The sequence below is a fragment of the Pezoporus flaviventris genome, unplaced genomic scaffold (assembly GCF_033815535.1).
Source record: "Pezoporus flaviventris isolate CSIRO_AGI_PZ_B2104156 unplaced genomic scaffold, CSIRO_AGI_Pfla_v1 ptg000031l, whole genome shotgun sequence".
NCBI lineage: Eukaryota > Metazoa > Chordata > Aves > Psittaciformes > Psittacidae > Pezoporus > Pezoporus flaviventris.
In genome coordinates, this window is record NW_026892579.1 from 64,974,949 (window position 1) to 64,988,402 (window position 13,454).

A 13,454-nucleotide genomic window follows, 5' to 3' on the forward strand; every position below is an offset into this window, starting at 1 on the left:
GTCCTTCTTTGCTTGTTCCCTTCTTGGAGACTGCTGCATACTTTGCAATTTTGACACTATGAAGTGCACCTTCCCTGTCAAAAACACTGGGATCTGTGTAAATCTAGCTAGGAATGAAGGGTTGGCAAGGCTTAAATTCTAGGTGACTACTAAACACTGAAGGTACTGCCTCGTATGGTAGTGGGACTGGATCACAGAATCAGGGAGTTGGTTGTTTTGTTAATCTTTGGGAAATGAGGCTATCCCTCTACCACTGCTGAGCTCCAAGGGGATGAAATTGGCCCCACAGCCCCTTGAAGCACCATTTCCTGTGCCCAGAACCAAGCCATGTGCAGGAATGAAGGCGATAGGGTGAGGAACTGCCCTGAGACAGAGATAGAAGAACAATACCACAGTTGAGACATGGAGACCAGGGTCCACTGGGAGGGGGAAGTACATCCTGCAGTTAAATAGGTGTTCTCTAGCATGTCCATCTCAATTCTAGTCTGTTTTCCAGCTAGTCATCTCAATATGTTTCTTCTAGAGGTCTTCTACAGAAAAAGTGCATGGATATAACTTGGTTGCAAGTATCAAACTGCAGCTCATGTAGAAGATGGCCTAAACTTTACTGATTTAAAAAGAACAACTGTCAACAGTTCCCAGATAATTCCTGAACTTGTAAAGAGTAAGCTTTCAAAATAGCTGTGGATTGGGGGAGTGCAGCAAAAGTTTCTGCTTATGTTGAGGCTTTATTAGGAAGAGCTGTGTAAAAGGCTGAAGCTGTTTCTCGTCCTTTGTCATTGTGTGTAAGCTGGAGTGCAGTTGTTAGGTATTGGCCTCTTCTCTTGTCCAGCAGAGCTATTTTAAATTCTTCTTTGAAACAGACGTTTACAAAACTCAGTTCTGGATGGTTTTGTCTTGCATAGGATGATGAAATGCTTGACAGAGTTCTTAGGCTGGCCTAAAGTGGTGAATTTCACTTCTGTAAGTTCCACTGTGATAGAACCTAATTACACAACTACGTTAAAGTTCCATGTCATTCTAACCTTTTCATACCTGCACTTTGGATGTAGCAGATCTGAAATTGGTCCATGGGTTCATTGGAGGTGTTTTGACAAGTGGAGGAAGCTGCATAAGTTACTTCAAGTGAAATTACCAAGAAAAAATGATGTGTCTAAGACTTAACGTGTGGTCGTTCTGAAGCCCTCGTTTGACACTGTAGATGGAGATGCTGAATCAGTCGGGTCCTTACCATCTCAAATGCTCCCAGTTGCTGCAGTACCTACGCAATGAAAGTGTCTTCAGATTTCATTGTATTTTGCTGTTCAGTGGTGGCTGTTGCTTTGATACGTTTCACCAGGGGACTGAAAAATAAGCTAGCGAAAGAGCTACGTAGTTCTTAATTTCTGTGGTTGGTACCTCAGCCTGTCAGAATTGCATCAGTGGCCTTCCCTCCTCAGCCTGCTGTGGCTGTTCCCCCAGTGAAGAGGTTGAAAGTGTTCCGGTAGATGACTTCTGTAGAAAGCAAGGCATCAGTATGGCTTTGATGGTTGAGTTCTTCAGAGTATAAGGATCCAGACCAGAGTAGCAGTCTTTGATAGTAGCAGTTATTGCAACTAGCTGTTGAAGGGGTTTTGAGGCTGTAAACCAAAATGCCTTGCAGAAGCTCCAGAGGCTGCAAGCTTGATAGTTTACAGACAGGCTGATTTGGCTTTGCCACTTTTAAAGATGTCTTTAGGTTGCTTTAGATTTAGAATTGATACACATCTGATAAATAACAGTGATTGACACGGTGCTTTGGTTTTGAGTTGCTCTGCAGGTCAGAACTGACCTGTAATGTCATAGAATCAGCTAGGTTGGAAAAGACCCTCAAGTTCATCAAGTCTAGCCATTACCCCAGGACTGCCAAGACCACCACTAAACCATATCCCTGAGGGGCAGCATAGCAATTGTTATGCTTCTTCTCTTTCTCTGACTTTCATGTTAATTTGACATTTTATCAGTATCTGGATAACTGAACTTGAAGCAATGTGTTTTAACTGCTGAAGTTACTAATGAGATGTTTCAACCACACTTTTCCAGGCCCTTCATTATATGTTGTTGGTATCAGAAGTTGAAGAAACTGAAATCTTCAAGATCTGTCTGGAGTATTGGAACCATTTAGCTGCTGAGCTGTACAGGGAAAGCCCGTTCTCAACATCCGCTTCTCCATTGCTTTCAGGAAGTCAGCACTTTGATGTTCCTCCGAGGAGACAGCTTTATTTACCTGTATTGTCTAAGGTAATCCATGCTTAAGTAAAGGAACTGGAAAGGTTTAGGGTAGTGTTCCTGCATTGGAGACTTTGCTTCATGAACGGAGTGACACAAGAAAACTTCTTGCTTTGAGTAGCTGGTAATTGATTCAACTCTAGTCATTTCATGTGCAAATATACATGGAGATGACAGCCGTCAGTATTAATGTGGTGGCTTAGTTTAAGATATTTATTATAAAAATACAAGATGTAATTTAAAAGAGAAACAAACCCATCTTAAACTCTTTCTTTAAATATATAAAGGTTGGAATGTTAGAGGAAAAAAGTGTATGTGTGGAAAAAGTGGTCTTCAAAAAGATCCCTAATGCACTATTTAGAATCTCTAGAAAGCATGTTTCATAGGTTAGGTTTCTTGACCTACTCAGCTTGTTCATGGGCAGAGAGAAATCGGCAGGCTCTGTTCTTAACAGCTTTTCAGTTAACGTGGGTCTGTTGAATCTTAATGGGAGCTAATGTCATGAGGTGCCGTATATACCCTTTATACGGGTCAGGCTGCCTGACCAGAGTGTTCTGACAATGTCTGTGGAGCTCTGGGTGCATTTCCATGTTAGATTTGATTCCATTTTACCTTTCCTTTACACCGCACAGGTTCGATTGCTAATGGTGAGCCGCATGGCTAAGCCTGAAGAAGTCCTAGTTGTGGAAAATGATCAAGGGGAAGTAGTACGAGAATTCATGAAGGATACAGATTCCATAAACTTGTATAAAAATATGAGAGAAACATTGGGTAAGTTTCCTGGCTGGCGTTCCTGGGCTCTAGGTCTGTGCAGGTGCATGTTACAGAATGTTAGCTTAGGGTCTGATTCGCTGGGTGTGTAAGAAGTGTATCAGTGAGGAGTAGTGCATAGACTTGGAGGGGTTTGGGGTTCTACTTTAAGCATGTAGCGTTGTATAACTTGGTTAAGTAGTGATACACTGCTTAGTTTTTGTCCCCTGCTTTTACCCTTTCAAATCAGCTTTTGGTAGTTCCTTATCAGGATGTTTCAGATCCAGTGGAACTTCAGAAAGCTGTTAAAGTGGAAGGATTCTTCTGCAGTGGACTTGCTGGTTATTACTGTAGTTGTCTGGTGCAGACCAAGTGCACCTCAGCAAAAATGGTTCCTCCTTCAATAGGTCTTATGAATGCTTCAACATCTTTTTATAGCTTTCTTAAACTCAACACAAAATTCCAGCCTGAACTAAAGCTTCCAGGGTCTATTCCAGAGTTAGTGCTGAGGTCTTGTAATGACCTTGCTTGACAGTGCAGAAGCTGCAGTTAATTATAGCTCCTGTAGGAATGAAAAATGGAAAGCTGTGAGCACACTGAAGAACACCAGAACCACTATTTTTATAGCATTTAATATAGCAAGCATGTTTTATATTTAGTGTGTGTATACTAGTGTGCTGCTATGTTTAGGAGTCTTATGTTCAGCTGTGGCTGATCTTTGCATTCACTGTCCCTATGTACTGTAGTGATAAGTGAGGGAGTCGCATATTTAGGACATCAAGTCTTCAGTACTGAATATTCTTCTATCAAGTGCATGTGCTTTAAGGGAGAGCCTTGGGTGTTAGTAACAGGTTTCTGAACTAGGAGTTGAGGGGAGGTTGTGTGATGCCAAGTGTTTATGGAAACTTATTCTCACTTTTTACTGGAGATGTAGGTACAGCCAGCTTTAAGGAATTGTTCTCATACCTTTTCACACGGAACATAAAGAATTGTTTTATAAACTGTTTAATTTATTGTATTAAAATTACTGTGTCCTGAGTCTTAGTCCTATTTCCAGATATTGGGTGATTTATGTGGAAGTGCAGATTTAGCTGGTGTCTGATTTCTGGTGTTAACTATTTCTTATAGTGTATTTCCTTTAAGACTTATTTAAAAGCAAGAATATGGTGGAAGCTGTGTACTGTGGCACAGTAAAAACCTATATCTGAATCTGGCCTTAAATTGCTTTTGACTGGCTGGAATTTCAGATATGATATTAGAGACACTAATCCTGCTAGAGGCTGATGCAAGTGTTTGTGTTGTGATACTTGAATCTTCCCATCTAGACTCGTTCAGGAGTACCATCTCCATTGCAGTGGTGGTTATTGCAACCAGCAGACTTAATGACACTGAAATAAGGAGTGAAAGAAAATTGACTGACTTACACATGGCCCCCATAGGCAGCCAATCCCGTATTCCCTGTAGACCATCGCTATGTATGTCTTTGGTTAATAATTCAGCCTACCAGCCCAATGAGTTAAGTTGCTAAGTGAGACATGCATTGCTTTAGACTCTTCACATCACTTGTAATGGTGTTTTCCTGATACCTCTTGGAACAAAAGTAAGCTCTTAATAAAACTTACTGTCTTTAAAATACAGTTTTAACCAGTTTGTAACTGCTTTTTAGCTCATTTGGTTGTGAGTTCAGGCAAGAAACGTTGCCCTTGCCTAACAATTTGGTTGTCTTAAAACAAGTGTAACTTTGCCTATGGAGCTGTGATCCAGGTTGAAGCTTTAAAACGTGCATATTCAACCTTGCTGTCTTCCAGTTTACCTTACACATCTGGATTATGCAGACACAGAACGAATTATGACTGAAAAGCTTCACAATCAAGTGAACGGAACAGAATGGTCGTGGAAGAATTTGAATACCCTCTGTTGGGCTATAGGCTCCATCAGTGGTGCAATGCATGAAGAAGATGAAAAAAGATTCCTTGTTACAGTAATTAAGGTACTGTGGTGCAAAACGAAGCTAAGGTTACGCAAACACTGCTCTATGTTCTTAGCAAGATATCTTGTGTGGCCAGCGAGTTGAGAGGAATAAACTAATAGGAAATCTTATATCCTGATGAATTCATTGGCCACGAACAAGGAATTATTCTAAATAGTCTTTTTGCAGTGAAAATGTTGGGGATAAAATGGAGTTGATGGGGAAATGTTTTTCTTGGAGGATACAGAAATGATGAAACAAAGGAAAATAACCCACATTTGCGAACTAGTCTGCACCCTGGTACTTGGTTTTCCTTATGTTCATGATCAACCTAAGGTTTTGGTAAATACGTGCATGGAAAGAGTGCAGGAGCAAAACAATTTTACAAGAGGAAAGGCCCTTACTTGAAGAAGTCGTCCAAGTTCATGCGGAAGATTTACTTTAACTTCTTCTATTTGATGTGGAGTTCATATTGATATCAGCTGCACTATTCCGTACTGTGAGGCTGTGGAAGTCCCCCTTGCAGAAATCCTTAGTTCTGTTTCAATATGGAGATTCCCTAGCTGAATCCATTCCAGGGTGTTCCTGGTTTGGCTGAAACTTAACCCCAGACTTAATCCGTTCTTTATTTATTTGGACTTGGAGCTTGATTATGGCACCCCCTTTCCTTTACTATAACTTCTTGTGGGATTTTATACTTGTAGTGCTTTAAATTGAACTGGACAGACTTGGGAGAGGAACCTAAGAATGTGCTTTGTTATAGGATCTCCTGGGACTCTGTGAACAAAAGCGAGGAAAAGACAACAAAGCCATTATTGCATCCAACATAATGTACATAGTAGGTCAATACCCACGGTTTCTGAGAGCTCACTGGAAGTTCCTGAAGACAGTGGTCAACAAGCTGTTTGAGTTCATGCATGGTAAGTAGCTGGGTTTAATTAAAGAGTGATAATAAGTGCCTATATAGGGACATGCACGGCGGGGGGGGGGGGGAATACAAAGTACAAAGCAATAACTGCCTTGTTTTCATTCAGAAACCCACGATGGTGTCCAGGACATGGCTTGTGATACCTTCATAAAGATAGCACAGAAATGCCGCCGGCATTTTGTTCAGGTCCAAGTGGGAGAGGTGATGCCATTTATTGATGAAATCTTGAACAATATTAATACAATCATCTGTGACCTTCAGCCACAGCAGGTACGTTTCATTCAGCTTTGTGGGTCGTTCTAAACACCAATCAGAATTACTTCATATTGAAATGTAGTAGTGATTTTCAAGGCTTGAATTGTATGCGTTAGGTTTTTGTTAGCGCCAGTGTTCTGGTGTCAATAGCATGATCAGGTTGCATCACTGAGATCTTGGTTGGAAAGCTTGAAAGGAGAATTGGAGTGTGTTTAGTTGGAATTTTGATTTCTGGAATGTTTCAGCAAAGAAATGAGACGCTGTATCTCATGGTTCTACTTCAGGAAAGAGCAAAAGAGCAATACCTATAACACCTATAGCTATTTGGGCAGCAATCCCATAAGTGCCTGGCACATCTCATGGCGTGAGAGTGTGGTGCACAGTGTGGCACGCACAGATGTCGCAATAGTGTACTTTGGGCAGAGTGGATCTGACATCTGGAAGAAGGTACTTAAAGGAGTGATGTAATCCAGTCCACAGTATAAACCTGTCTGGGAATACTTAAGTGGGATATGTGTGAGCTTCCTCACTTCAGGATATGATAGCAAAATGAAGTACTCTGGAATGTACATAGTGGCATTTGAAAGGAAGGGGATGGAGGTTTGGTTTATGCATGATGAAAGTAAGGAAAGAATGGAGAAGGATCTTAAGAGGGGGAAAAACATTCAGGCAGTGAAACCCACTTTCAGCCTTCACTCTATCTTCAGAATAGTGTAAAGTTTCCTTGCTCATTTTTAACCTTCCTGTTTGATTTCCTGTTGTTCCGATCAGGTGCATACATTCTATGAAGCGGTAGGATACATGATTGGGGCACAGACAGACCAGACTGTGCAGGAGCATCTGATAGAAAAATACATGTTGCTGCCTAATCAAGTATGGGACAGCATAATCCAACAGGCAACAAAAGTAAGCTCATAAATTTTAAGTGTATTCTATGTTCGCTTGCCCTGGGTTTATTTTTCACATGGCATGACATAAAGTGTACATGGTGGGTGTAATAGTGATGGCAGTGATTGCCGTGACAATAAAGGTGTTCTTTTGAGAGAAGAGATTTAAGTGACCTCATAGCAGCCTTCCAGTATCTGAAGGGGGCCCACAGGGATGCTAGGAAGGGACTCTTCATTAGGGACTGTAGTGATAGGACAAGGGGTAATGGGTTAAAACTTAAACAGGGGAAGTTTAGGCTGGATATAAGGAAGAAGTTCTTTCCTGTTAGGGTGGTGAGGCACTGGAATGGGTTGCCCAGGGAAGTTGTGAATGCTCCATCCCTGGCGGTGTTCAAGGCCAGGTTGGACAGAGCCTTGGGTGACATGGTTTAGTGTGAGGTGTCCCTGCCCATGGCAGGGGGGTTGGAACTTGATCATAAGGTCCATGATTCTATGACAAAACAAATACTGGTTTTAATCTGATTTAAAGGGCAATGCTCTGATACTATAACGAATGCTTCAGTAGTTTTTTTCCAAGGCTCCCTATTATCTGATTTAGAAGTGGGTTTTCTGAATAGCAGAGAAGTTAAAATGCTAAGAACAGAGTTCAGTCTTCCTCCTTGCTCTTCAGTTGTTCTCTGAAAGTACATCTTTCGTGCTTTTAATTTCCATTTCTTTCAGTCTTTTCTCCACATACTGAAAGACCAACAGTCCTGTACTGCACAAGAGAACACTCCATTGGGAGTTAATCTGATCCCAGACCTTAAGAAAGCTTGAATTCCGTTTCTTACTCTGGCCTCCAACTTAAAACAGGAACATATCCCCTTTCCTTTGGGCCACTGCTGCCTGTTTCTACCTGCTTTATCCTGCCTTTTTGACTAGAGTAGTGCATGTACCACTGCAGCAGAAAGACTTCTGCAGAAGGGCAGAATTAAGTGAACTGAAGCTTTGTCATGACTCTGAGGTAGTGGCAAGTGCCATTGAAGTCAAACAGTTATATGTAGTCTGTAAACTACAGTGACACATTCTTTAATGCGGTGTGTAAGGTAAATGCCTTAAACATGACACTTTTATGTTGAAAGCTAAGGGTGGTTTTACTCCCTAAACAACATGGACTTTCTGTTTCTACCAGAATGTTGATATTCTAAAGGATCCGGAAACAGTGAAGCAGCTCGGTAGCATCCTGAAGACCAACGTCAGAGCGTGTAAAGCAGTTGGCCACCCCTTTGTGATTCAGCTTGGGAGAATTTATTTAGATATGCTGAATGTGTACAAGTGCCTAAGTGAAAATATTTCTGCAGCTATTCAGGCTAATGGTAAGAAATTCCGTGTTCTTCCTGGAAGTGGGGGCTAGCTGGGTGTGTGTCACAGGTCTCAGTACATTCCAGTCAGGCTGATGTTGCTGTGTTCATTTAATGTTCCTGTGTTTGCTGTGTTGTTTGGGCAAATGGACAACGTTAGACTGGGGTTTTTGTTAACCAGATCTTTCGTTGCAATAAAGAACTGATTTTGGAAAGGAGAAGCACCTGTAAATGAGAGCTTAGGAAAGATGTAAACCACCGGAGATGCTTAGAATTAATAGGCGCCTTGCTGGGAGAGTTGTAGCATGTGTTCTTTTAGCTTACTCTGATTTTGACTATTAAAAGACTATCTTTAAATAGAATCTCATTCAAAAGATGTTGGCAGAGTTTTGGTACGATACTGTGCTATGAAATAGCTTTATTATGGCAGTGTAACTGTAGTGAGGATGCCTGAAAGCCACAATAAACCAGGCTTGCAGAAGGAATCATCAATTGCCCAGCCTGTTATTACTAGAGAAAGTAGGGCCTGTGCTATCTCGGTGCAATGTGCTTCTGTCGTAGTTCATTACAAGACTAAATGAGTTGGTTGCTGAGTTGTGTATTGGTCATTCTTGCCAGTGCAGACAACGATGTTAGGAGATGTAGGTGTTCAGTAACACGTGGTAACTGAGCAGCTGGTTTACCTTGAAGTGGCTTCTCAGAGCTCTGAATAAAGCTGGCTGAGACATCAATACCTTCTGGATCTGCAGCTCTGATGGCCAGGATTTATCCTTGTTGGAAGCAGAAAGGTTTAGGAAGCAGTTGCTAGGGCAGAAGTCCTGATGTGCTACCTGTGATTTGTGACTGGTGCCTTGGAGCCTGTTTTTACAGCTGGCTCTACCTTGCCAGAGATGGCTCTGATGCCAGCAAGTGATCCTACCCTTTCCCTGGCTGCAGGTTTTCCTGTGCATGTACTGTAATGGTTTTATGGCTGTACAGTTAATTAAACTGGGGTTTGCTGGTGAGACTGCGTTAATTTTTGGGGTAAGAAACTGAGCTATGGATAGGACTTCTTAAGGGTAAGTGCAGACTTCACATACAAAGACATGGAAAGATTCATTCTCTGAGATGAAATCAGGAACTTTATTGCTCTCCTCCCCATCACTTAATGAGAACCAGATGTAAGCTTGGTCCATGTGGTTCAGTGGACATGTGTTGGTTTCCCTTACTTGAGAAGTAGGTTGCAGCGTTGGTTTTGAGCCCTGTAAGCAGGGTACTGTCAGTAGTGGTTTTGTAATGCTAAACGGCAGCTTGGACCTGTGGAGCTGCACTGGGGAGGTGTTTTATTTGCTCAATACATAAAAGTCTTCAACAGTCATTAAGATACAAAAATGAAGCATTCTGTGTTTTGTAATATCATTCTAAGTTAATCTTTTTGTTACACCTTACCTGATAACTGAAGCTTCACAACTTTTTCAGGTGAAATGGTAACAAAGCAGCCCTTGATTAGAAGTATGAGGACTGTGAAAAGGGAAACTTTAAAACTCATTTCTGGCTGGGTGAGCAGGTCCAATGATCCGCAGATGGTAAGTAGGTTCATTCTATACAAATAACTCCTAAGACAGAAGTAGGAACAGCTCTGGGTTTTGTTCTGTTGTTGACTGAATCAGCAGGTCACAAGAAATTGCTTCAGGATGTCTGTAAGATATAAAGGAGGAAGTATGATCACAGAGGTAAGCCTGGGCTGTGTTTGAGGTACTTCAGTTTTAGCTTTGAGTAATCTTAAAGAGAATCAAGGAAGAGTAAGGAAACCCCATTGGAAGCCTGGATGGATACAAGGGGGAGTTTATGGAAGTGTATTTCAACTTTGTTAGGAACAATATCACTTGTAACTAAACAGTGAACTTTGCAATAAGCTATGTGCTGGAGACTGTTCAGTAACTGCACTGTTACAACCATGGCTTCCTCTTTCAATCAGGTAGCTGAAAACTTTGTCCCTCCCTTGTTGGATGCAGTTCTCATTGACTACCAGAGAAATGTTCCAGCTGCTAGAGAACCTGAAGTACTCAGTACTATGGCCATCATTGTCAACAAGCTGGGTGGACACATTACTGCTGAAATACCTCAGATATTTGATGCTGTTTTTGAGTGCACATTAAATATGATCAACAAGGTAAGCATCTCCGTAGGAACTGAAGGCAAATGGGGTGTTAGGAAAGCATTCTTGGCTTGTTGGTACATCTCTTGGCTGTGTTGCTACATCTGTAAGTGAAAGATACCCTTTTCTTGCAGTGAAGGGAGGCAGATTGTGGTAGAGTTTTTAGACAGCTTTCATCTTGGAGGAATTAAGTGGCGGGGTCGTGCCTTGTTTCATTGAATATCAGTTCCACACGTGGTGTCTTGTGGATTGTCTCCCTGTTCTTTTTGCACTCCCAAAGTGCATTTGTGGCACTTGACGTGGTCTCTGACCAAACCATGATACTTGTTTTGTTGTCTGTCCAGTGAGATGTTTTAATCTCATTACCTTAAATTTCTCTAATTTAAGTAATGAGTGATCTTTCTGTTCTGGGAACTTGGAATGTTGTGTTTCTGGAAGCAGAAACGTACTTGAGTCCAATACCAGTGTAGAATTCATAAATACTTAAAATGAATGGCTGTAAGTCCTATCAGTCATTTTGAGTATTTCCTCACTAATGCAGTTCTTATGCCATAGTGTGCAATATGTATTTGCATAATACCTGAGTGCTACCAGCTGAATTAGTGCTGCTTTGCAATAGGGTGTAACCACCACTTGTATCCCTGTAGCAACATAGGTGTTTAGCTGGTGTTGAGACCATCTGCCCGATTATCTGGGGACAGAGTAGCACTGAAGGCTGTGCACTGACAAAGGGGGGCTCAGTCTGCGTTGTGTAACTCCAGATGGTCTTAAGCTTTGGTTGGGAAAACTGGGAGAAAAAGCTCACTGAGAAATGTAATCTTGCCTCTGTCTAAGGCTATTTTACACCTAGATTTAAATGCTGTTCTGTGTCAGTTAATTGACGTGCTCTGCTTAACACAGGGTCTTATGATGGACCTTTAGGAAATATAACTTCATCTCCCCCTCCTCCTTCTAGGACTTTGAAGAATATCCTGAGCATAGAACAAACTTCTTCCTGCTACTCCAGGCTGTAAATTCTCATTGCTTCCCAGCGTTCCTGGCCATTCCACCTGCACAGTTCAAACTCGTTCTGGATTCTATCATTTGGGCTTTCAAACATACAATGAGAAATGTTGCAGATACAGGTAAATGGAAGAGTTTAGTATGCAGTATTGGTAGAATCGTGTTTTCTTGCATCTTCTGTAGTCAAACTGAGCATTCCAATGACATGAATCTGTACTGCATTTGCACAAGAATAACTTCTGTCTCAGCTTCAAGCTGTTTGCCAGGTACCATTAATAGGCTGAAATGCTTGGATGCCCTTTCACTCTCATCTGTTAAGAACACACCTTTATGGTTTCAGCTTTCTGTTCCATGTGAGGGTTGGCACTTCTCTGAAATGGCAACTTCTCTGAAGTGATGCAACAGCTCTGACTGGTGTTCAGCTCCTCTGTAGTGCTGCCTGTGGGGCTTGACTTAGTACCCCAGTAAGACAGTTAAGTAACCACTGAAAAGCCCAGCAAAGTGAATGATTGGGGTAGGGGCTGAACTGAAGAGTCTGGGAGTAAGGAGAAACACCTTAGATTAAGAAGGTGGATTATTCTTCCTTTGGATGAGAGCATGCTGTTGAAACACGGGGTGAAATTCCATGGAGTAGCTGGATATATCACTTCATTTAACAGGTTTGAGTAATTAAAAAGCCTTTCAGAATGACACTTGCCAAGGGAAAACTATAGGGGAGGCTGTTTAAAAGTCCTAAATTCTAAAAACATTATTGTGCTTACTGCACTGTCTGACTATTGGATAAAATACTTGCTGTGAAGCCACTTGGTTTTTAGCCAGCTGCCTTGTATCGGTGTTTGGAAGAGAGGGAGATGAAAACAACCCTTTCAGTTGCATTTCACCCAGTAAAGTAATTGAAGCTTTCATGTAAATTCGAACCATTAAAACATCTCCCTTTGTTAGAAAACCCTTCTTTTAGTGGAAGGTTTCTCTCACCTTCACTAGTACCACTAAAGTGATGCAATTGGGTCATTATGCTTTTGTCATCTAAGAATGCAGAGAAAATCAGAGTGCTGTGTAAATGTGGCCCTCTGGGGGCTACTGGAGGAAGTGCCTGAAACAGCCCTTACGTGTGTAATGCTTGTCTGTTCCAGGCCTGTCAGTTTCTTGGGATATTTGTATCCTTTTGGAAAGGCAGAGGTACACACAGATGTTTTAGTGTTGTCCTCTTAGTAACTTGGAGGGGTTTAATGTGTATTTTGCAGGTCTTCAGATACTTTATACTCTACTACAGAACGTTGCACAAGAGGAGACAGCTGCGCAGAGTTTCTATCAGACATACTTCTGTGATATCCTGCAGCACATCTTCTCAGTTGTAACAGACACCTCACACACTGCTGGTAAGAATGCAGAGATGCGAGCTGGTTGATGAAAACAATCCTTTTGTACACCAAAATGATGTTACACATTTGTTTACGAGTAATAACAGCATATGTATAACTTTGATCTGTTCAGGTTTGACAATGCATGCATCAATCCTTGCATACATGTTCAACTTAGTAGAAGAGGGAAAGATAAGTACTCCATTAAACCCTGGGAACCCAGTGAACAACCAAATGTTTATTCAGGAGTATGTTGCTAACCTTCTCAAATCTGCGTTTCCACACCTGCAAGAGTAAGTCTGCCACCGTTCTTTACAACATTCAAGTGGGTTCCTACAGCTGGACATACTAACTGGTGTGTTTCCTCTTAGTGCCCAGGTGAAGCTGTTTGTAACAGGGCTCTTCAGTTTAAACCAGGATATCCCTGCCTTCAAGGAACACCTAAGGGATTTCCTTGTCCAAATCAAGGTATGTTTGCTTCAAGAATGAAGTGGATGGTGCAGGGCCTTGGGGACGTGGTTTAGTGCGAGGTGTCCCTGCCCATGGCAGGGGGTTGGAACTGGATGATCTCAAGGTCC

At 41.7% G+C, this 13,454-nt stretch overlaps 1 protein-coding gene across 7 annotated transcripts in view; it reads left to right on the forward strand.

Annotated features, from left to right (window-relative positions):
• Window positions 1-13,454, forward strand: part of XPO1 (exportin 1) — a 40,435-nt gene that overhangs the window by 25,074 nt on the left and 1,907 nt on the right. For all 7 annotated transcript variants that reach the window (XM_061461605.1, XM_061461602.1, XM_061461603.1 and 4 more), the window contains 13 exons: window positions 2,062-2,259; window positions 2,880-3,018; window positions 4,806-4,987; window positions 5,730-5,886; window positions 6,001-6,164; window positions 6,921-7,055; window positions 8,208-8,391; window positions 9,835-9,941; window positions 10,334-10,528; window positions 11,469-11,637; window positions 12,760-12,894; window positions 13,010-13,169; window positions 13,248-13,344. In XM_061461605.1, the coding sequence (XP_061317589.1) occupies window positions 2,062-2,259; window positions 2,880-3,018; window positions 4,806-4,987; window positions 5,730-5,886; window positions 6,001-6,164; window positions 6,921-7,055; window positions 8,208-8,391; window positions 9,835-9,941; window positions 10,334-10,528; window positions 11,469-11,637; window positions 12,760-12,894; window positions 13,010-13,169; window positions 13,248-13,344 (2,022 nt within the window). The remainder of the gene's footprint in view (window positions 1-2,061; window positions 2,260-2,879; window positions 3,019-4,805; window positions 4,988-5,729; window positions 5,887-6,000; window positions 6,165-6,920; window positions 7,056-8,207; window positions 8,392-9,834; window positions 9,942-10,333; window positions 10,529-11,468; window positions 11,638-12,759; window positions 12,895-13,009; window positions 13,170-13,247; window positions 13,345-13,454) is intronic.